Here is a 22,152-nt window from a genome sequence, read left to right as displayed (position 1 = left end):
ACCATGTTGGCCAGGCTGATCTTGAACTCCTGACCTCAAGTGATTCACCCGCCTCGGCCTCCCAAAGTGCTGGGATTACAGGTGTCAGCCACTGCGCGCGGCCCTTTTTCTGACTTTTTAATGATGGCCGTTCTTGCAGGAGTAACGTGGTATCTCCCTGTGGTATTAACTTGCATTTCTTTGATGATCAGTGACGTCGAGCATTTTTTCATGTATTTGTTGGCCATTTGAATATCTCTTTTGAGAAATATTTATTCATGTCCTTTGCCCATTTTTTGATGGCATTATTTTCTTGCTGATTTGAGTTCCTTGTAGATTGTGGATACTTGTCTTTTTTCCGATGCATAGTTTGCAAATATTTTCTCTTATTCTGTGGTTGTCTGTTTACTCTATTATTTCTTTTGCTGTGCAGAAGCTTTTTAGTTTAATTAGGTCCCATTGATGTATTTTTGTTTTTGTTGCATTTGCTTTTGGGGTCTTAGTCATGAATTCTCTGCTTGGGCTGATTGTTAGACGAATATTTATTGAGCACCAACCATATATGACAAACGATGTACTAGGTGCTGGGAATACAATGGAGAACTTACATGAATCACCAATCACACAAATCTCTTTTATCTTTTTTTTTTTTTTTTTTTTTGCCTTACTTGAGAATTTGGGTTTTGAGTAAACGCCATTATTCCCTTTTTTTTTTTTTAGCACACTTTTACGTCTCAACCACCTAACGCACTGCTGCCCTGAGCAATCCGGAGGGGCCGGTTCCTGCACCCCGGCCAACACAATCTAAACCCTAACACGCCGAAGACGAATAAAGGCCAACCAGCTTCCGCCCACCCAGTACAAACGTCGACAGACATTTGTAGATGAGGCCTTGTCAAAATTCAGAGGTGTCCTACGTCTGCTTTCCCAATGAGACAGTTCCTTTTTGTTTGTCTCAGAGACTGGGAATTTTTTTTTTTTTAAAGACTGTAGGCAGAAAAAACACCCCAACCGGCTGTTAGGACAATCAAACGGGTCTAAGAAAATTCAGCCAATGAGAGTGCGAGAGTGCCTCTGTGTTGGCCAATGAGAAGAGCGCGCCGTGCGCAGGGCCGCCCAATGGGGCGCAAGCGACGCGGTATTTGAATCCTGGAACAAGGCTACAGCGTCGAAGATTCCCAGCGCTGCGGGCCCGGAGAGCCGTCCTAACGGCGCTTCGTACGCTAGTGCCCTCCCTTTTCAGTCCGTGTCCCTCCCTGGGCCGGGCTGGCACTCTTGCTTTCCCCGTCCCTCATGGCGCTGCTCCGACGCCCGACGGTGAGTGTGTTCGGCGACCGCCCTCGGAGGCGAGTCCGTTGGCCCCACAGCTCCCCTGTCGCTTCTCTCATTTGCTCCGAGCTTCTCCGTCCCAACCTAGGCTGCTTTTCTCTTCTCCAGAGCTTCCCGCTTCGCCCGCCTTCCTGGCCCTGCGGCAGGTCGTCTCCTGACGGCCTCTCTCCGTCTGGATTCCGCCCTCCCTTTGCCCCTCCCTGCCCCGGGGTGGGAGAAGTGTAGGAAAGCGCTTCCGAGATGGCACCTGTCAAGTGAGCCCCCTGAGCACTGGGCCTAGTACTCAGCGAGCGATCCCCGAGTGCTCTTCGTTGCCAGAGATTTATCTACTTACACGTTCCTAGGATTTCCCTCCCCCTTTCTTACAACTCCTTGCCAACTAAGGGATCTGTGGTGGGGGCTGGGAGGAGGACTGGAGGGGTTCTGTAGGCAGTAAAGTGTGCGTGTTTCATCAGGCAGCTGCCAGGCTGTTTTTCAGATTGTTCACATTTGTTTTTGTATGACTTTTCCATTTATTTCTGCACGCTAAGTCTTCCAGGCTACGTTCACTAATACGTGGGTTTGTCCCCTTAAAAAATTTATTTACTCAAATGTAATAGAGATTTTTGAATATAGTTTGGACCAGCGTGGCAGACTGAGAGAAAAGGGTCCAAGTTCATTTATTTTATCCTTGCAGAGATCAAAGTGTTACGGTGTTTTGGGTATTTTTCCTGTGGGCTTGAATTGTGTCGGGACCTACTTTTTTCCTTTGCTGAAAGCTAGAGGGCCCTGACACACCTGAGTTCCATCATCTTGGCTATAAGGTTAGATAAAAGCTGCCAATTTTCCTATCCAGATGAATTTAAATTTAGTCACATTAGCAGGCTTGTACCCATAAGCATTACATTTTCAAACACTTTTTTCAGATTGGTAGTTGCTGCTGGAAAAAATTGAACAGCCTTACTTTTGAGAATCCTAATAGATTGAATATATTCAGCATTTAATTAATATCCTTTTTGTGGATCTAAGTCCAACTGACAAGTAATTTTTTATAATAATGTATTCTATAACGTTATTTAATAGTCAAAACCTTTCTGTTCAGGGAAGGCTTGAGTTTCCCTTGTCACTCTATCCTGGTAGATCCACTCAAATCCCTTTTTGGGAGTTTTATTAGAGTCAGGACCCTGAACTCTGAGGGATAGGACATGCTGGTTTTTTGTTTTTTTCTTTTTTAGTGAAATGTTTATCTCTTCTATACTAAGCTTTTTTAAAATATGAATTGCTTTTCCTAGCAAGTTTTATTTCTAAGCACATTATGTCTAAAGCAGGCTAAAGTCAACTGACAATTTTTATTTCATACAATTCCCACTTTCCCTGAGTTTGGGAGCTAAAACTGTATTATCCAAGGAAACTACTTCCATTCTACATATCCTTAATATAAGAGAAAATCCATTCTATGGCAACCTCATTTTAAAAAGCTGTAGTTCTAAAAGATCACGCATACAGGAGCATTTCTTATTTGTAAAATGGCATAAGAATCAAGGCTAGTTTAGGTTTTAAACATATGGTTTTTAAACAACCAGACCTATTATTAACTATTAATATTATAGCTTTGTAATTTTTCATCTTAATTTACTTGTTACCAAGCTCTATAAAGGAAGGTTTTTAAGTATATGCCTTTAACTTGCAGGGATCTCCAACAAGTGATATGGGTACTATGAGAAATAATCATTAAATAATAATAAGCTTTGAAGTTCTCTTACAGGCCCACTTGAATATTCAGAATAGTCTTGCAAGGTTGGTGGGAGGATCTTTATTACAGATAAAGTAGATGGGTGATTTGCCTAATTTAGAGTGATGTTATTAATCACAAACAGCATTTTTAGACTTCCTGAAATGTACCTTTTCCATCTTGCAAATAGATCTTGACGTATTGTCCTTTCCCAGAGCAATTCTAAATTTGAGTATCTAACATTAGCAAAGTATTTCAAATTCTTTCAAGGTTTCATTACTTTTTTTTTTTTTTTCAGGTGTCCAGTGATTTGGAGAACATTGACACAGGATTTAATTCTAAAGTTAAGAGTCATGTGACTATTAGGCGAACTGTTTTAGAAGAAATTGGAAATAAAGTTACAACCAGAGCAGCACAAGTAGCTAAGGTAACAATGGTGAAGACTGAATGTGAATACAGAGGTCGATTCTGTATAGTGCTGAGTCTCACAACACTGGCTGTCTTGGCCTATTCATGTTTCTTTTTCCTTATAGAAAGCTCAGAACACCAAAGTACCAGTTCAACCCACCAAAACAACAAATGTCAACAAACAACTGAAACCTACTGCTTCTGTCAAACCAGTACAGATGGAAATGTTGGCTCCAAAGGTAGGAAGTTCTGAATTTACAAACATATTTAATGAGGTAGCCTGTTTTTAGCCAGACTACAAGGGTGCCTTTATCATTGCTGCACCTTTTAATGAACATTCGTAGCTAGAACTCTGCTTTGAAGCAACAGTGTAGGAAATGAGTATATACACCTTTTAAATGATGGTACTTAATTTAACATTATGACCTTGAAGCTGGGCATGGTGGCTTATGCCTGTAATCTCAGCACTTTGAGAGTCTGAGGCAGGAGTGTCACCTGAGGCCAGCATTTCAAGGCTGCAATGAGCTATAATTGTGTCACTGCATTCTAGCCTGGACAACGGAGCAAGACCTTGTCTCTGAAAAAAAAAACAAAACTACGACCCTGAATAATAAAGTTAATTACCTTAATAACCAAATAAAGGATGGAGTGGTTGGGAAAATGCATGGAATGAGTGAGATTTTTGGGGGTAGAGAGAAGCTGATAGGAAAGGGCACCTTTCTGGAGAACAAAGTAGCAACAAAGATCAAGGTACCAAAGCGGAAATGGGCCTATAAGCATGTCCTTTGGTTAAGGAGTCTGAAATACTTAACTGAGTCAGGCAGCTTGTGTGAGGCACCAGAAGATAAGGCTGGGAAGAAGGTTGCAGTTGGATTTGAAGGTCTTGGGGATTTGAATTTTTATCCCATTAGGCTTGAGGAAACAGAGTTTTCAGGAGTAGAGAAATGATGAAAACAACGTAGGGAGGTAAGTTAGGAGGTATTGCACTTGTCCAAGCAAGAGCTGATGAGGGTCTTAAGCTAGTCCAGATCTTCCCTAAGCGCCTACCCATATACTAGTATCAATACTGGTTATGAAGAAACGACATCAAATGTGTTAGGATGGCTCAGAACGTCTTTCAGGGCCATCATCTTGTATTTAGGAAAGAATACTTTGAACATATGGTTTGCACGCAGGAGTGGTATCCTTATCCACTTGGATATTAAATAAACCATTTATGCAGTAAATGAACAAAAAGTAGGAAAGTCAGGAGAGGGCGGTAGCTTTGGTAAAGGTATCCTGTTTGGCTTCCGATTTGTTGGGGTAACAGAGAGACATCTGCCTGGAAATGCAGTTGGAAATGTGGCAGCAATATCTGAAGGCAAGGAACGGATTTGTCAGCTTTCTCCACAGAGACAATGGTTGAAAGCATGTTGTTCTTTATGAGAACTAAAGCTTAGAACAAATAGTTGAGATGGGACTTCCTTTAAGAAACCTTCCCTTGAAGGTTTCTATAATAGTGACCTCCTGAAAGCCAAACCCAAAGGCTGGTATTCAGACCTTGATGTCTTAGTAGTTGTGCAGTGTTTTACATGTGTAACGGTTTGAATGTGGTTCCTCCCACATCGCAGGAGGGCGATTTGGCAGTATATATATATTTTTCGGGGGGACAGAGTCTTGCTGTGTTGCCCAGGCTGCAGTGCAGTGGCTCGATCTCTGCTCACTGCAACCTCTGCCTCACGGGTTCAAGTGGTTCTCCTGTCTCAGCCTCCTGAATAGCTGGGATTACAGGTGCATGCCATCACGCCTGGCTAATTTTTTGTATTTTTTGTATATTTTTTTTTTTTTGAGACAGCCTCGCTCTATTGCCCAGGCTGGAGTGCAGTGGCACGATCTCGGCTCACTGCAAGCTTCGCCTCCTGAGTTCACACCATTCTCCTGCCTCAGCCTCCTGAGTAGCTGGGACTACAGGCACCCGCCACCACGCCCCGCTAATTTTTTGTATTTTTTTTTTTTTTGAGACGGAGTCTCGCTCTGTCGCCCAGGCTGGATTTTTGTATTTTTAGTAGAGATGGAGTTTCACCATGTTAGCCAGGATGGTCTCAATCTCCTGAACTCGTGATCTGCCGGCCTCGGCCTCCTAAAGTGCTGGGATTACAGGCATGAGCCACCGCGCCCGGCCGTGATGTTTTGTATTTTTTAGTAAAACGGGTTTCACCATATTGGCCAGCTGGTCTTGAACTCCTGACCTCAGGTGATCCACTTGCTTCCACCTCCCAAAGTGCTGGGATTACAGGCGTGAGTCACTGCGCCTGGCAGTAATATATTTCTCTCTTTGTAGCAGTTGACTCAACTGAATCACAAAGTGAGACCTTGGTTATTCTCTGTACCCAGTAGGTCTGTTTTTAATCCAAAGAAAATGATCGGAGGGATGATCAAGTACTTTTAAATAGTGCTGTGATGAATATCTTTTATAGAGTAGAGAAGTACTAGTTAAATCCATTTAAGGAAATACTATGCAGCCATAAATATCATGTTTTAGTAGAATATTTAAAGGCATCAAAATGCTTGTAACATTAAGTGGAAAAATTAGATCATAACAATATATAAACAGTGCAACCCCAGATTTCCTTTTAAAACGTACATTTGTATGCAGAATATTGAATGGTAGTTATTTTTGAGTATTGAGTTGGACTTAAGATTGCCTTGCATTTTTTTCCTTAAAACTTCAGACTTTTACCATGGGTACATATTACTGTTCAAGTTAGAGAAGAAAAGAACACTTTTTTTTTTTTTATAAAGCAAAGACCACAAATATGTTATGAAAGAAACAAAGAGAAAATCGTTTCCTCCTGTGACCTCCATAACTTCACCCTTTTTGTGTTTCTTTTAATCCTTGGCTGACTCCTTTTCTCTTGCTTCCTGGCAAAATTGAGACCACTGTTTGTTTGAGATAAAGCATTATGGACCTGTAGCTCAGTTCATATATAAATCAGTTCCAGGATTGAAGCAGATAGCTACATGTTCTAGATTTAGAAGTTATCAGGAATTAATGAACAACAGTTATTTCCAATTCAAATACATTTCCCTCTGAGAAACACAGTAGTGAAGGAATCTCTAAGTCCATGATTTAGGTAGAGCCACACCTTCTGACAGGTGAGTCCCTCTGCCTGCCTGTCTCTGGTCAGCTCTCTGGCTTTTACTTTGTCACCTGCTCTATCTGCAGGGTTATCACTGTTCTTTAGAGCTAATCCCTGGAGGTGTGGAAATGCTACTTGAGCACACAGGTTTCTAGCAATTTTCCTGGAAAGATGATAACATAAGCCATGTGTCCATTGTGTCCGATAGCAGATGTTCCCAGTCTTCTAACCAAATTTATACCATCCTTTCTGCAAAACTGGAGGGCAGGTTTCTCTCTTTGTAGCAGTTGACTCAACTGAATCACAAAGTGAGACCTTGGAAGAGTTCCAGCCCTTTACAGGTGGTCATAGAAGCTTATTATCCTGCAGGTTTTGAAGAAAATGGTGTTTTTTGCTGACTAATGAGGCTTTAGTAAACACAGTAGTTTGAAAGGACAAGGAAGGCTTTTTACTAGTCCCATGTTTGCTGGACACTGGGGAAACAAGTTGAATAAACCATTGACTCTGTCCAGAGGAGCTCCCAGTCAAGGTGGAGAACATAGGAGTAAAAGCATGGCTTTATCTGTCTGTCACAGAGAGAGATGCACGCTTATGAGAGGTATACTGAGGAGTCATAGCTAGAACAGATTACCTGATCAGATGAGTAGGATCTTAGAAAGGGTCTTATAATAATTAAATTATGCTGGAGTTCACAATGAATGCTTTCAAGTAATTCTAAATTAAGGGCCAGGGCAAAAATCTTTGTCTTAACCTAGTGGCTTTTGTTGTTGATTGCTTGATTGATGGACGAGATCTAACTATGTTGCCCAGTTTCAACTCAAACTCCTACGCACAAGCAATCCTCCCACCTCAGGCTCCCAAAGTGCTGGGATCACAGATGTGAGCCACCACACCCAGCCCCTGGTGGCTTTTGGATATGGCTGAACTCAGTTGCACTTCTGAATAGGAGCCAGAAAAACATTCTAAACTGCTATGATAGCACATGATAACCTCTGACTCCTTAAAGCAGACTTTTTGGTATTGACTGCCCTTCCAGGGGTGGGTGATAATGCTTATCCTTGAAAAAGCTAACCTTCAACTGAAGTTGCATATACTTAACTTCAGTGCAAATCTAATTCCAGTCACTTGCTAAACTCCTTCAGTTGTTGCACCTTACCTTTGGATAAAATCTAAGCTTCTTAGCCTGGCTCTTGTTCTGCTTTTCAGCTCATCTTCTCACACCTCACAGGCTATCCTGCTGACATCTCAAATCAATTTGCACTTCCCTGAATTGCCTTGATTTTCTTTGGTTTCTTTTTGCCTGTTCATCTTCCTTAAGGTCTTACCGTCTCTGGTACCCTGGGTACCTCTACTCATTTGTCCTGGCTCCTTGAGGTTTCTGGGTTTCCAAATTCTATGCCATTCTTTTCTTTCCTTTCCTTTCTTTTCTTTTCTTTTCTTTTTTTTTTTTTTTAGACAGAGTCATACTCTGTCTCTAGGCTGGAGTGCAGTGGCCTAATCATGGCTCACTGCAGCTTTGATCTCCTGGGCTTAGGTGATTCTCCCACTTCAGCCTCCAAGTAGCTGGGACAACAAATGTGCGCCAACATGCCTGGCTAATTTTTGTGTTTTTTGTAGAGGCGAGGTTTTGCCATGTTTCCCAAGCTGGCCTCGAACTCCTGAGCTGAAGCAATCCACCTGCTTCAGCCTTCTCAAATGCTGGGATTACAGGTGTGAGCCACCGCACTTGGCCTGGGTTCTCAAATTCTTAAATAAATGGCATGCATGCCTGCATAGCTCTTGCTTACCTGGTCCCTCCTCAGTTTAAGACCTTTGATTTAAGAAGGGAGGACATGTTTTAAACTGCTCTTTGTTGTTGTTGTTATATCCTCTAAGACTGGAAATTATAATCATTGAGCTTTACTGTAAATTAAAATTATCTGTTCTATCATAAAGCCCTTTTTTTTTTTTTTTTTTTTTGAGACAGAGTCTCGCTCTGTTGCCCAGGCTGGGGTGCAGTGGTGTAATCTCGGCTCACTGCAACCTCTGCCTCCTGGGTTCAAGAGATTCTCCTGCCTCAGCATCCTGAGTAGCTGGGTTTACAAGCGTGCGCCACCATGGGCCCAGCTAATTTTTGTATTTTTAGTAGAGACGGGGCTTCACCATGTTGGTCAGGCTGATCTCAAACTTCTGACCTCGTGATCCGCCCCCCTTAGCCTCCCAGAGTGCTGGGATTACAGGCATGAGCCACCACGCCTGGCCGCCTCCTCTTTTTAAAAAATAGTTTATTACCTTAATATATATTTGTATAGCTTAGCATCTTGTTAGGTTTTACTTGGAGAAGTACTTCTTTTTAAAAGCAATGATTTGGCTGGGTGCGGTGGCTCACACCTGTAATCCCAGCACTTTGGGAGGCTATGGCGGGCAGATCATGAGGTCAGGAGATCGAGACCGTCCTGGCTAACACGGTGAAACCCCGTCTCTACTAAAAATATAAAAAATTAGCCGGGCATGGTGGCAGGCGCCTGTAGTCCCAGCTGCTCTGGAAGCTGTGGCAGGAGAATGGCGTGAACCCGGGAGGCGGAGCTTGTAGTGAGCCAAGATCATGCCACTGCACTCCAGCCTGGGCGACAGAGTGAGACTCCATCTCAAAATAAATAAATAAATAAAATTTTAAAAAGCAATGATTTATTTATATTTCATTAATAAATGCTTGTTTTAACTACTTGATAAATTTTAATTTGTATAATTTTATAAATAATTACCCAGTCAGCATAGGAAAGTGAAATACTGAGTTGTATACTTGCTCAGTCTTCGCTCCCTTCTCCTATTTTATTTATAGACTGGAATATGCTTTTCTCCTTTTTAGTTGCCAGTTTTTCAATTTAGAATAAATTAGTTGAAGAGAAGAAAACATTATACTGCAGAAGAGGCTGGTACTAAAGTAGAATGATCAGCTCCAGTAATCTTTGAACCCAGGTGGTCAAGTTTCTTTCATTTATTGAGCACCTACTACGTATCAGGGATTATGTAGATGTTTGAGGTACCTTAGTGGGCAAAACCAATTAAATAAACGTAAGCTTTTAGAGCTTACATTCTGGCAGAGGTAGACAGAAAATAATACACATACTATATAAACTATAGAATTTTAGAAGTATAGGTTTTATGAGAAAAAACAGAGATGAGACATATGGGTAGGGTGAGAGGACAGGGATTGGAGACAGGTGATAATTTTGGTTTTTGTTTGTTTATTTGGTTGGTTTTGAGGTGGAGTCTTGCTCCGTCCAGCCCAGGCTAGAGTGCAGTGGCATGATCTTGGCTCATTGCAACCTCTGCCTCCCAGGTTCAAGCTATTCTCCTGCCTTAGCTTCCTGAGTAGCTGGAACTACAGGAGCGCACCATCACATCCAGCTAATTTTTGTATTTTTAAAGTAGAGACGGGGTTTTGCCAGGCTGGTCTTGAACTCCTGGGCTCAAGCCATCCACCTGCCTTGGCATGAGCCACTGTGCCTGGCCAGATAATTTTAAATAGGAGTCAGGATAGACCCCATTGAGAATGTAACATTTAAGCAAAACTTGAAGAAAGTAAGGGAATTGCCCATATGGACATAGGGGCAAGAGCATTCTGGGTAAGAAGAACCTGGTTTGAGTGAAGCAGTCAGGGGAGAGAAGCAGGAGATGGGTCAGCGAGGGAAGTGGGGAGGGCCAGATTATATAAGGAGGCCATTGGGAGAACTTAAGTTTCCAGTTTGAGTGAAATTAGTTTTAAACAGATAAGTGTCTCTTGAAGAACTTCACATATGATATCTTGAATTATTCACCTCTTCGTATGAAATTTGTTTTGTCTTCAACATATTTCAATTGTGCTTATGATATTGATATTTAAGCCAGTTGGCTCTGCATGTATTTGTGGTTAAGGCTTCTCCTACATGTGCCTTAATTTGTTGGTGCAGGGTCCTTCTCCCACACCCGAGGATGTCTCCATGAAGGAAGAGAATCTCTGCCAAGCTTTTTCTGATGCCTTGCTCTGCAAAATCGAGGACATTGATAATGAAGATTGGGAGAACCCTCAGCTCTGCAGTGACTACGTTAAGGATATCTATCAGTACCTCAGGCAGCTGGAGGTGGGTGGGTCTTTGTGTTTTGGTTGTATAAGCAATGTGGAATTTGTCACACAGCTGGGAAGGAAATAAGGTCAGCTTTTTAAACTTTTGATTCTACCCACAGGTTTTGCAGTCCATAAACCCACATTTCTTAGATGGAAGAGATATAAATGGACGCATGCGTGCCATCCTGGTGGACTGGCTGGTGCAGGTCCACTCCAAGTTTAGGCTTCTGCAGGAGACTCTGTACATGTGTGTTGCCATTATGGATCGATTTTTACAGGTAGGTTTGGCTTCAGGGACTTCACGCCAGTGGCTCCTTGAACATTGCATTTATGCTTGGGGGATAGAAAACTAAAGTGGGTACTTCTGAAAAAAAGACCAAAAATCAAATTGTGAGAAGCCAAAGAACTTTAAGGACTAAAAAGGGAAGTAATCCAAATGTGTCAAGCCTTTGATGATGCTGACCAATATTGGGCATTTCTGTAAGACCAGTCAGCTAAAAAGCACTTGGGGGAAATATTGCATTGCCACAATCCTTCATCAGAGGAATATACCATCAGTTGGACTGAAATTCCATCTGAAGCCTGTAGTGCCTTTGGATGCTGGTTTTCTGGGCCTGCTTGCACAATTTCTATAGTTTGGTGCTCTTTGGTGTTAAGTTTTAAGTTTCCTCATCTGAAAAATGATGAGTTTGGCTAGAGAATCTCCACATTTCCAGCCAACTATGGCATTGAATCACTGTAGAAGAAGAAGGTAGAAGAAGAAGGTGTTTTTTTTTAAAGGAGCAGGGGTGTGTGTGGAGAGGACTGAGAATGTAGTGTAATAAAGAGTAATATAAGAAAATGAGAGGCAGAAATAATCTTCAGCATATTTATCAGTGAGTAATGCACAGCCCCTGACCTTTAGAAGAGAAAGCAGATATAAATCGCCAGTGTGTTATCTACCAAACAATAGCCCTGCAGATAAGGATTTATTTATTTAAAGTCAACATTCAGGATAGGGGTTTAGGTCACGCACAAATTCTGTCCAAACCATGTAGTAAAAATTACTTTACAGTAATGGCCCTGAGATACTACACAATCCCAGGTAGTATGCATTCCTCTTTGGGCAGGAAAGCACAACAATATTTTAGGTAGGTTTCTTTATTTTTTATTTTTTTGAGACAGGGTTTTATTCTGTCGTTGCCCACGCTGGAGTGCAGTGACACAATCTGGACTCATTGTAGCCTCAACTTCCTGGGCTCAATCAATCCTTCTGCCTCAGCTTCCTAAGAAGCTGTGATTATAGGCGTATGCTACCACACCCAGCTAAGGTTTTGATTTTTTTATAGAGATGGGGTTTTGCCATGTTGCCCAGGCTGATCTCGAACTCCTTAGCTCAAGTGATCCGCCCACCTCGGCCTCCCAAAGTGTTGGGATTATAGGCATGAGCCACTGTGCCCAGCCATGGTAGATTTTTAATAATGAGAGCTGAAGCAAGAAAAGCGCAGAGTCCCAGTTTGGGAGGGGGAAAAAAAAAGCAATTAAGGGACACACTTTACGCTAGCCTGAGAGTCTCCCTGACTCCAAAGCATCAGTGGAAGATTTTCTAAGCTGAATGATGAGTATGCTTTTGGTAAGGATTAAGGAAATTAGCCATCCATTAAATTCTCACTTTTTTTCTTTGGCCTCATCTCTATTCAGACCATGCTTAGTGTGTCAGGTCAGGGCTGCCACAGATACTCAAGTCAGCATGAGGTTGTGGGAAGAGTGACTAGGAGCTTGGTATTCAGGCTTGGATTCTTCCCTTCTTGGCAACTGAATGATCTTGGCATGGTGTCTGAGTCTGTTCTCAGGACATCTATTTGTAATTGAGGAATAAAATATGTCCTTCCTAGGATTTTTGTGAGGATTGGATGACATAGTATGTTAGAATCTTAGCACTGTGCCTAGCACACAGTACTCAGTTACAGATAGCTGTCATGATCAGTGGTGGAACAGTCAGGTCTCCTGTGCCCTTATGAGGGCCATGAGCAAAGACAATGTGCACTTTTCCAGGACTTAGTTCCCTTTCCTCTTTCCCCACCCAAAGCTTCGCTCTTCTTGTTAGGTGTGACTTTTGATACATTAATTTTCCATTAGGTTCAGCCAGTTTCCCGGAAGAAGCTTCAGTTAGTTGGGATTACTGCTCTGCTTTTGGCTTCCAAGTACGAGGAGATGTTTTCTCCAAATATTGAAGACTTTGTTTACATCACAGACAACGCTTATACCAGTTCCCAAATCCGAGAAATGGAAACTCTAATTTTGAAAGAATTGAAATTTGAGTTGGGTCGACCGTTGCCACTACACTTCTTAAGGAGAGCATCAAAAGCCGGGGAAGTAAGTGCCTCCAACTCTGTAAGAGACTGTTTTTGCTTGGTGTCTCATCCTAGAAACCTTGACCTAATTAAAGGAAAGCTTATTAATTTATAGGACTCATCCTTTAGATAAGTCTTAATGCTTACCTCATCAGTTCTTAAGAGAAAGGCCTCCTGATCTTCGTTTACAACATAGTGTGGAATAGAGTAATTCTTCAGAAGGATAAGTGAGTTAAGTGAATTGGAGTTCCTAGGCTTCATGCAGACTTTTGCAAGATAGTAATTACAGTTGTGCTTCTTACTGTCCCTGGCTGTTCTTTCTTAGGTTGATGTTGAACAGCACACTTTAGCCAAATATTTGATGGAGCTGACTCTCATCGACTATGACATGGTGCATTATCATCCTTCTAAGGTAGCAGCAGCTGCTTCCTGCTTGTCTCAGAAGCTTCTAGGACAAGGAAAATGGGTGAGTGGTGGATTTAAGAAGAAATTAATTAGGCTATATTTTAGTCCCTCATAATATGAAAGGCCTTAGCATTTTTACAACACTGTCATTGACGCAATTGGTGTTATTTGGTTTTTGACACAGGGTCTCACTCTGTCGTGTAGGCTGGAGTGTGGTGGTGCCATCACAGCCCACTGCAGCCTTGACCTCCCAGGCTGAAGTGATCCTCCTACCTCAGCCTCCCGAGTAGCAGGGACTACAGGCATGCATGACCATGCCTCGCTAATTTTTGTAATTTTTTTGTAGAGACATGGTTTTGCCATGTTGCCTAGGGTAGCCTTGAACTCGGCTCAAGCAGTCTGCCCACCTTGGCTTCCCAAAGTGCTAGGATTTCAGATATGAGCCACTGTGCCGGCCGGGCGCGGTGGCTCAAGCCTGTAACCCAGCACTTTGGGAGCTGAGACGGGCGGACCACGGAGGTCAGGAGATCGACCATCCTGGCTACAAACGATGAAAACCCCGTTCTACTAAAAAAATACAAAAAACTAGGCCGGCGAGGTCGCAGGTGCCGTAATCCCAGCTACTCGGGAGGGCTGAGGCAGGAGAATGGTGTGAACCCGGGAGGTGGAGCTTGCAGTGAGCTGCAGATCTGGCACTGCACTCCAGCCTGGGCGACAGAGCGAGACTCTGTCTCAAAAAAAAAAAAAAAAAAAAAAAAATGAGCCACTGTGCCTAGCCTGAAGCAATTGTTTAAAGTTCAAAGGCCTAAAGGAAAGCTGCTTGGAGAGGCGCGTGGGGGCTTGTGCTTATAGTTCTAGCTACTTGGGAGGCTGAGGGAGGAGGATCATTTGAGCTCAGGCTCAGGAGTTCAAGTCTAGCCTGGGGAACATAGACCCCTGTCTCTTGGGAAAGAAAGCAAGCAAGCTACTTGGAACAGTTCAAATAGAAGTGAGTTGACTATATATATCAGAGTGCATGTATGCATTATAGAGTTGTACAGAATGAGGAAGGCCACGAAGAACTGATATGTATAATTTCTTAGATATTATGTTAAGTGAAAAAGTTGTCAAGCACACAAGACAAAGGAAGGCCAAGGCCTGACTCATTTAGCCAGTAAGAATAGAATGAGCCACTTGTAGATTCAGAAGAGTAGCCAAGGTTGGCAGTTCCCTGGGTCTTTGTTTCACATGGCAAAAAGGATAATGTGGAAACAAATGGAGCTGGATGGCTGCAGTGCAAGCCACAGGTACACTGCTGTGGAGAAGCCAGTTCTAGACCACTGCTAAGCAGTCTTCTAGTCTGCAGGTATACCCTGAAAGCAGCACAGCAGAAAACCTCATCAGAACCTAGGGGATAAGAAGCTGTCTTGGCCAGGTGTCATGCCTGTAATCCCAGCACTTTGGGAGGCCAAGGTGGGCAGATCATCTGAGGTCAGGAGTTTGAGACCAGCCATGTGGCATGGCAAGACATGGCAAAACCCCCGTCTCTACTAAAAATACAAAAATTAGCCAGGCATGGTGGCAGGTGCCTGTAATCCAAGCTACTTGGGAGGCCTGGGCATAAGAATCCACTTGAACCTGGGAGACAAAAGTTGCATTCAGCCAAGATCGTGCCACTGCACTCTAGCCTGGGGGATAGGGTGAGACTGTGTCTCCAAAAAAAAAAAAAATAGAAGAAGCTGTCTGGTGACAGCCTCCTAGAGGAGATAGGGAGGAGAGTGGGAGATGGCTGGGCCGCAGCTCTGCCCACATCTGCCATCCTCTCCTTTTGCAGGAGGATCACAAAGCATTTTGCCAGGACCAATCAGCTGTGGTTCAGGTCTTGGCCTGTCCTATATGGATATAGGCAGGGTCACCAGGGCAGCATGGTGGAGCTGTTCACCTAAACAATGTATATTGTAGTTTACACTGTATGCAACAAAGTGTGTGTGTGTGTCTGTATATATTTATATATTTGTTTAATTTTTTGGTACAGGAGGAATAAACCAGAAAGAATGAAAGTGGATACTATGGGGTTCTGTGGAACAGGGTGGAGGTTGAGGATGAGAGGGCTTCTGATTGTAACCTTTTATTGACTTTATAATACAGCATTAACTTTTTTGATTTTTGAACAATGTAAATATTTTATGCTAACTTTAAATTGTAATTAAGTGGAAATAAACAATGTAACCACATGTGAAATTGGTAACAGAACACAGAGGAAAGAATTAATTTAAGTACTTGTTGCTTGAGCCCAGGAGTTCGAGCCCAGCCTGGGTAGCATAGCAAGATCCCCATCTCTACAAAAAATTTAAAAATTAGCTGGGTATGATGGTGCACACCTGTAGTCCTAGTTACTCAGGAGGCTGAGGCAGGAGGATTGCTTGAGCCCAGGAGTTCAAGGCTGAAGTAGCTATGATCATGCCACTGCACTCCAACCTGGGCAACAGAGCAAAACCCTGTCTCAAAAAAAGAAAAAAAAAAAAATCTGTAACCTGAACACAGCATTCTGACTGAGCATCCTTAGTGGGATTTAAAGTATGACAAAACAAAGGACTAAAGTGGTAACATCAAGTTTACTTAGTAGGTACATTGTTAATCTGTTATTATAATTCTGGAACTGTTTTATGTGTATTGTAGGATAAAACAAATTTATTCATGTTCTTAAGGACTAAAACTTTCACTATAGGAAGAGTTTTATTATTAATTAGTTAATTTTTTATACAGGGTCTTGGTTTGTCATCCAGACTGGAGTGTGGTGCTGCTACTACAGCTCACTGCAGCCTCAATTGCCTGGGCTCAAGTGATGCTCCCACTTCAGCCTCCTGAGTAGCTGGGACCCAGCCAACACACCATCATGCCTGGCTAATTTTAAAGTTTTTTCTAGAGATTGGCTCTCCCTATGTTGCCCAGGCTGGTCTCGAACTCCTGGGCTCAAGTGATCTTCTCGCCTTGGCGTCCCAAAGTGCTAGGATTACAGACGTGAGCCACTGTGCCTGGCCTAAGAGAGAAAACACTAACAATTAAAAACTAAAGGTTAGTCCTCACGTAGGAAATAGCAAAACAAAAACAAAGGAAAACCCCTATTATGTTTTGAAAATAACAGCAAATTCAGAATAAAGGGTCTCAGAAACAGTGACAACTCAGTAGTAGTGAGCATATTTAGTGCCCACATCTTGGATACTAAATACCATTATCTACTGCCAACTAGGGTTCATTAGTGAAATTGCTGATTTAAGGGCTATGGCAGGGGAAGTACAAGGTGAGCCTAGAAAAATTTGTGCCAGATAGCACACAAATTTTCAAAGATCAATGAGGTCACATCAAAAGGACATAGGAGAGCTGGTCATGGCAGCATGTGCCTATAGTCCCAGCTACTCCGGAGGCTGAGGCAGGAGAATCCCTTTAGCCCAGGAGTTTGAGGCTGCAGTGACCTATGATTGCACCACAATAAAATAGGAAGGGAAGGAGGGACATAGGAGTGGGCTTGAAAGGGCTCTGGCTGACTGAATTAGAGCATTAAAAAGCATAATGACAGTAATAGATTGTAGTGTATAAAAAAAAGGATTCATGGGTCCATAATGATACAGAAAATAAAACAGGGGTTCATTTTTAAAAATCAGAATGCCAGCTAATTAAAGTAGAATGATAGAGTTAGAAACCACGAATTTTCAACCTGTAATGTAATAATTTATTCAAGCAAGGTGCATCAATGAATGCAAAAATCACTAGATGGAATAATTTTGGGAAACAAGATTCACATGGTCTCAAATTATCATCCCATAGATACTTGTTAATTCTGTAGCAAAACTGCACATCTATGATGAAGTAGTCTGGTGGTTTCCACCTTCACCCAGTGATTAAGCTCAGCATTGCCATTGGCAGACAACCTGAGTTGCTGTGTCATGTTGTGCAGTAAGATGTATACATTATCACCTATTCATGCCCAAAACGTTTGACATGAATTAAATCATGAGGAAATGTGCAAATCCAGAATTTGAGACATTTTAAAAGGAACTGCCTTGGATGCTTAAAAAAATAGTCACTGGTGACAGTGTTTCTTATGTGAGAATGGTGTTATGGATAGGTACAAAATGTACTTTTAGAATATGCTTCTGAAATGTTTAGCAGGGATGTGCTGTGATACCTGCACATTGCTTTCAAATGGCATAGCAAAAATTGTGTGTGAGTACACATATATAGAGAGAAGGAGAGGAGGAAAACGTGGTGCATGTTCATGATTGGTCTACATGAAGGATATTTAGAGGGTCATTCTTTCAGTTTTTCTGTAGATTTGGAATTTTTTTTTTTTTTTTTTGAGACGGAGTCTTGCTCTGCCGCCCAGGCTGGAGTGCAGTGGCCGGCTCTCAGCTCACTGCAAGCTCCGCCTCCCGGGTTCACGCCATTCTCCTGTCTCAGCCTCCCGAGTAGCTGGGACTACAGGCGCCCGCCTCGTCGCCCGGCTAGTTTTTTTGTATTTTTTAGTAGAGACGGGGTTTCACCGTGTTAGCCAGGATGGTCTCGATCTCCTGACCTTGTGATCCGCCCGTCTCGGCCTCCCAAAGTGCTGGGATTACAGGCTTGAGCCACCACGCCCGGCCGGAATTTTTTTTAAATAAAACATTTGAGGCAAAAATGTCACTGATACATGGTACCAATGGCTCATTTTTAGTCACCTTACTCTTAAATGTGCTTTGCTGTCCCAGTTTTCTGAGAATTGATTTCAACATTCTAGAAATTGTGCATTATTTCAGTTTTTACTCTTGCTTCCTCCTTTTTCCCTTCAAAGTATTTTAGGATTAAGATTAAATTGTGTGGACTGGGCACAGTGGCTCACGCCTGTAATCCCAGCACTTTGGGAGGCTGAGGCAGGTGGATGACTTAAGGCCAGGAGTTTGAGACCAGCCTAGCCAACATGGTGAAACTCTGTCTCTACTAAAAATACAAACTAAACTAAAAATACAAAAATTAGCTGGGTGTGGTTGGCACATGCCTATAGTCTCAGCTACTTGGAAGGCTGAGACACAAGAATTGTCTAAACCCTCAGTGAGCTGAGATTGCGCCACTACACTCCAGCCTGGGCGACAGAACCCAGGCATGGTGGCGCCCACCTGTAGTTTCAGCTACTAGGGAGATTGAGGTGGGAGGATCACTTAAGCCCAGGATATCAAGGCTGCAGTGAGCTCTGATAGTGCCATTGCACTCCAGTCTGGGCAACAGAGTTGAGACCTGGTCTTCAAAGAAAAAAAGAGATTAAATCGTGGTTTAATTTGCCAATTATACCATGCATGTGAAAAAAATGTACTTCCGCTTTTAGAATTTTTGTCACAGAATTTTTAAAGTCAGTTGACATACCCTTTTTTTTTTTTTTTTTTTTTTTTTTGAGACAGAGTCTTTCTCTGTTCCCCAGGCTGGAGTGCAGTGGTGCGATCTTGGTTCACTGCAGCCTCTGCCTCCTGGGTTCTAGCAATTCTCCTGCCTCAGCCTCCTGGGTAGCTGGGATTGCAGGCATGTGCCACCATGCGTGGCTAATTTTTGTATTTTTAGTTGAGATGGGGTTTCACCATGTTGATCAGGCTGGCCTCGAACTCCTGACCTCAGGTGATCCGCCCACCTCGGCCTCCCAAAGTGCTGGGATTACAGGCGTGAGCCACCGCACCTGATCTTTTTTTCCTTTTTTTTTTTTTTTTGATACACAGTCTCACTCTGTTGCCCAGGCTGGAGTACAATGGCCTTAATAGCTCATTACACCTCAAACTTCTGGGCTCAAGCAATCCTTCCTTCTCAGCTCCTCAAGTAACTGGGACTATAGGTGGACACCACCATGCTTGGCTAATTTTTATTTTTCATAGATATAGGGTCTCCCAATGTTACACAAACTGGTCTGAAATTCTTAAACTCAAGCGATCTTCTTGCCTTGGCCTCCGAAAGTGCTGGGATTGTGGACATGAGCCACTGGGCCCCGCCAATTTATGTATCTTCTTACATGATAAATCTTACTATCAACGGACAGCTGTTCTTTTGCTTGTATTTTACTCTTTGGGAGGCTAGGTCACAAGGCTTGGTGTGGTGTTGTCTGAGTTCTCTCTGTTCTCTGGTGCTTAACTACACAGGGTTCAACAAGAGAATTATAGGTAGTCCTACCTAGTTCTTCTGGATTTGATAGATTGTTGCTTTTAGCACAGTTTATTTCTTATTTCTGAACATCTTTCCCTGACCGACAGTATGTCTGTTTGGGTTCTTGAGCTCATAACAGAGACAGCTGGGGAGGGCTTTAACACAGAGTTGTATGAGATGTGGCCAGCACTGTAAAGGGGCACTTTAAGTGTCTCCTTTTTCATCCCCTTTCAGTGTTGTCACCTGAAGGACTCCTACCGGTGCAACCTCTTTAAAAGATCCTATGGGACCTTTGGCACTTGATTTAGCTAAGAGCTTCACAATGTCTTCATTTAGTCTGGTCTCAGGGCCAGAATCCTCTTGCATTTACCAGCTGCTTTAGTGTTGCTGGTACTGTGGGAGTGCTTAGGACTTTGAATTTCCAGAAGGTAAGAATATTCTTGTACAGCTTTTACATAAGTAATGTCATCATGTATGAGATGTGTTCTTCTAAAGAAGCAGAGGTTTTCTCTTTCCCCTCAGTCATGTGTGTCTGCTTCTTGTGTTTCAGAACTTAAAGCAGCAGTATTACACAGGATACACAGAGAATGAAGTATTGGAAGTCATGCAGCACATGGCCAAGAATGTGGTGAAAGTAAATGAAAACTTAACTAAATTCATCGTAAGTACTATTGTTTCTTAAGCTGTGGAAAGCTTTAGGTTCTGGGTTTTGTGTATATGTGGGGTGTGTGTGTGTGCTGTCATGTAAATATATTAATAATGTGAGAGTTTTAGCACAAATCCTTTATCCTTTATATTGTTCTGATACAGTATGGTGTAGAGCATACTGATAAACTCTGAGAGCAAACTTTCTTTGAAACGAAGTCGATAGGCTAGCCATGTCTAGGCCCAGTTCCTAGTCAGCCAGTCAGTTACTCAATGTGTTGAATTACTCTGTGCTCATACCAGTGTCCTGGGGAGGGCACTTTGCAAGCAGAGAAGGCCGGTCTGCATGGGATTGGGAAGAGAGAGGGCCCACTTCAAATGGCAGTGTGGAAGTAGGATTCAGGTGATGTTACTCAGAGCCTTTGTCCATGATCTTTTGAGGCAATGATGGAAAAACACCTAATTAGCAAGCATGGTTAAGAGGGAAGGGCCGGGCGCAGTGGCTCAAGCCTGTAATCCCAGCACTTTGGGAGGCCGAGACGGGTGGATCACGAGGTCAGGAGATCGAGACCATCCTGGCTAATACGGTGAAACCCCGTCTCTACTAAAAAAATACAAAACTAGCCGGGCGACGAGGCGGGCGCCTGTAGTCCCAGCTACTCGGGAGACTGAGACAGGAGAATGGCGTGAACCCGGGAGGCGGAGCTTGCAGTGAGCTGAGAGCCGGCCACTGCACTCCAGCCTGGGCGGCAGAGCAAGACTCCGTCTCAAAAAAAAAAAAAAGAGAGAAGACGCCCATTCAGGGGGCATCCTGAGGGCGTGGTGTCTATCTCTGCATGGCCCACCTGTGAGGAGGAACCAGAGGAGACTTAGTGCTGTCCTTGTGTGACACCAAACATCAGAGCTTACCAAGTGTGTTGTGGCAAAGAGCAAGGCATTTGAACCTCAGAAGAGTCTCAAGTGTCCTCACAACGTGATTTGCTTCATGGTAGCGTAATGTGTGTTCAGTCCTGAGAGGACTGTCTGGGATTTGTTAAGCGCTAGTTGCCACCCTCTTTTATTGTCGGTTATTGCTGCCAGGCCTGGTGAACCTGTTATGTCTGATGGCACTTAGGTGTCTTAAACACAGCTCCCCCTCCCATCCCTCTGGTAGCCTATGAGAGGAAGCCTGCTACTTGGACCTTGAAATCATTTGTTCCGATCACCTGTGCTACCAGCTGGGTTTTATTCATTAATGGGGATGGAAGGAAATGGTCAGGCACATGTGATGAGCCCAGAGCTTTCACTGGCTTCAGCAATTGGGCATCGTCATTGTGATGGTGATTGTGGCCCAGACCTTTGACAGTTGTGAATTAGACTAGGAATAAGGTATCAGTGGGGGTTCCTGACATGTGCTTAATCACAAATTCTGCAGGCCATCAAGAATAAGTATGCAAGCAGCAAACTCCTGAAGATTAGCACGATCCCTCAGCTGAACTCAAAAGCCGTCAAAGATCTTGCCTCCCCACTGATGGGAAGGTCCTAGGCTGCCATCGCCCCTGGGGATGTGTGCTTCATTGTACCCTTTTTCTTACTGGTTTAGAACTCTTGATTTTGTACATAGTCCTCTGGTCTATCTCATGAAACCTCTTCTCAGACCAATTTTCTAAATATATATTGAGGAAAAATAAAGCGATTGGTTTTTCTTAAGGTATCCCATGTGTATTTATTTGTGTATTCTGTACTGAAGAAATCAGTGAAAGCTTGCTTTGACTAATTTCTTTTTGAGCTATTATGAATAGCATGTAAATTATTGCCATTATGGCTTGGGCAAGACCTTTCTACCATTTTCTCAAACGGAAAAACTAGAACTTGGCCTCAGTGAACACTAAACCTATTCCTAAGCTTCTTGGATACAAATAAGTTTATTATGAAAATTTAAAATGGAAAGATAACCATGACACTTTCCTTTCTAGAAGCTAGTCAGCTGCTCTCTAATTCCTGCATTGGAACGCCTGGCCC

General features: G+C 42.9%; 1 protein-coding gene across 1 annotated transcript; it reads left to right on the top strand.

Moving 5' to 3' along the window:
• The first annotated feature begins 629 nt into the window (after positions 1–629).
• CCNB2 (cyclin B2) lies at positions 630–21,844 on the top strand. Its single transcript, XM_017896178.1, has 9 exons — positions 630–1,296; positions 3,318–3,446; positions 3,553–3,666; positions 10,479–10,649; positions 10,753–10,911; positions 12,752–12,988; positions 13,292–13,432; positions 20,057–20,167; positions 21,566–21,844. The coding sequence occupies exons 1-9, from the start codon at positions 1,273–1,275 to the stop codon at positions 21,674–21,676; spliced, it is 1,197 nt and encodes a 398-aa protein (XP_017751667.1). The 5' UTR covers positions 630–1,272; the 3' UTR covers positions 21,677–21,844.
• Positions 21,845–22,152: the final 308 nt, after the last annotated feature.

Source organism: Rhinopithecus bieti, unplaced genomic scaffold, assembly GCF_001698545.2.
Source record: "Rhinopithecus bieti isolate Rb0 unplaced genomic scaffold, ASM169854v2 scaffold_947, whole genome shotgun sequence".
In the NCBI taxonomy this organism is placed as follows: Eukaryota; Metazoa; Chordata; class Mammalia; order Primates; family Cercopithecidae; genus Rhinopithecus; species Rhinopithecus bieti.
The sequence above is the reverse complement of the archived record's forward strand: the minus strand, read 5'-3'. Positions and strand labels throughout refer to the sequence as shown.

Bases quoted from the DNA above. Each gene is read 5' to 3' on its own strand.
- CCNB2 (XM_017896178.1), top strand. From the start codon at position 1,273: ATGGCGCTGCTCCGACGCCCGACG. The intron at 10,912-12,751 runs GTAGGTTTGGCT...ATTTTCCATTAG, and splicing joins TTATGGATCGATTTTTACAG to GTTCAGCCAGTTTCCCGGAA. The intron at 12,989-13,291 runs GTAAGTGCCTCC...GTTCTTTCTTAG, and splicing joins GAGCATCAAAAGCCGGGGAA to GTTGATGTTGAACAGCACAC.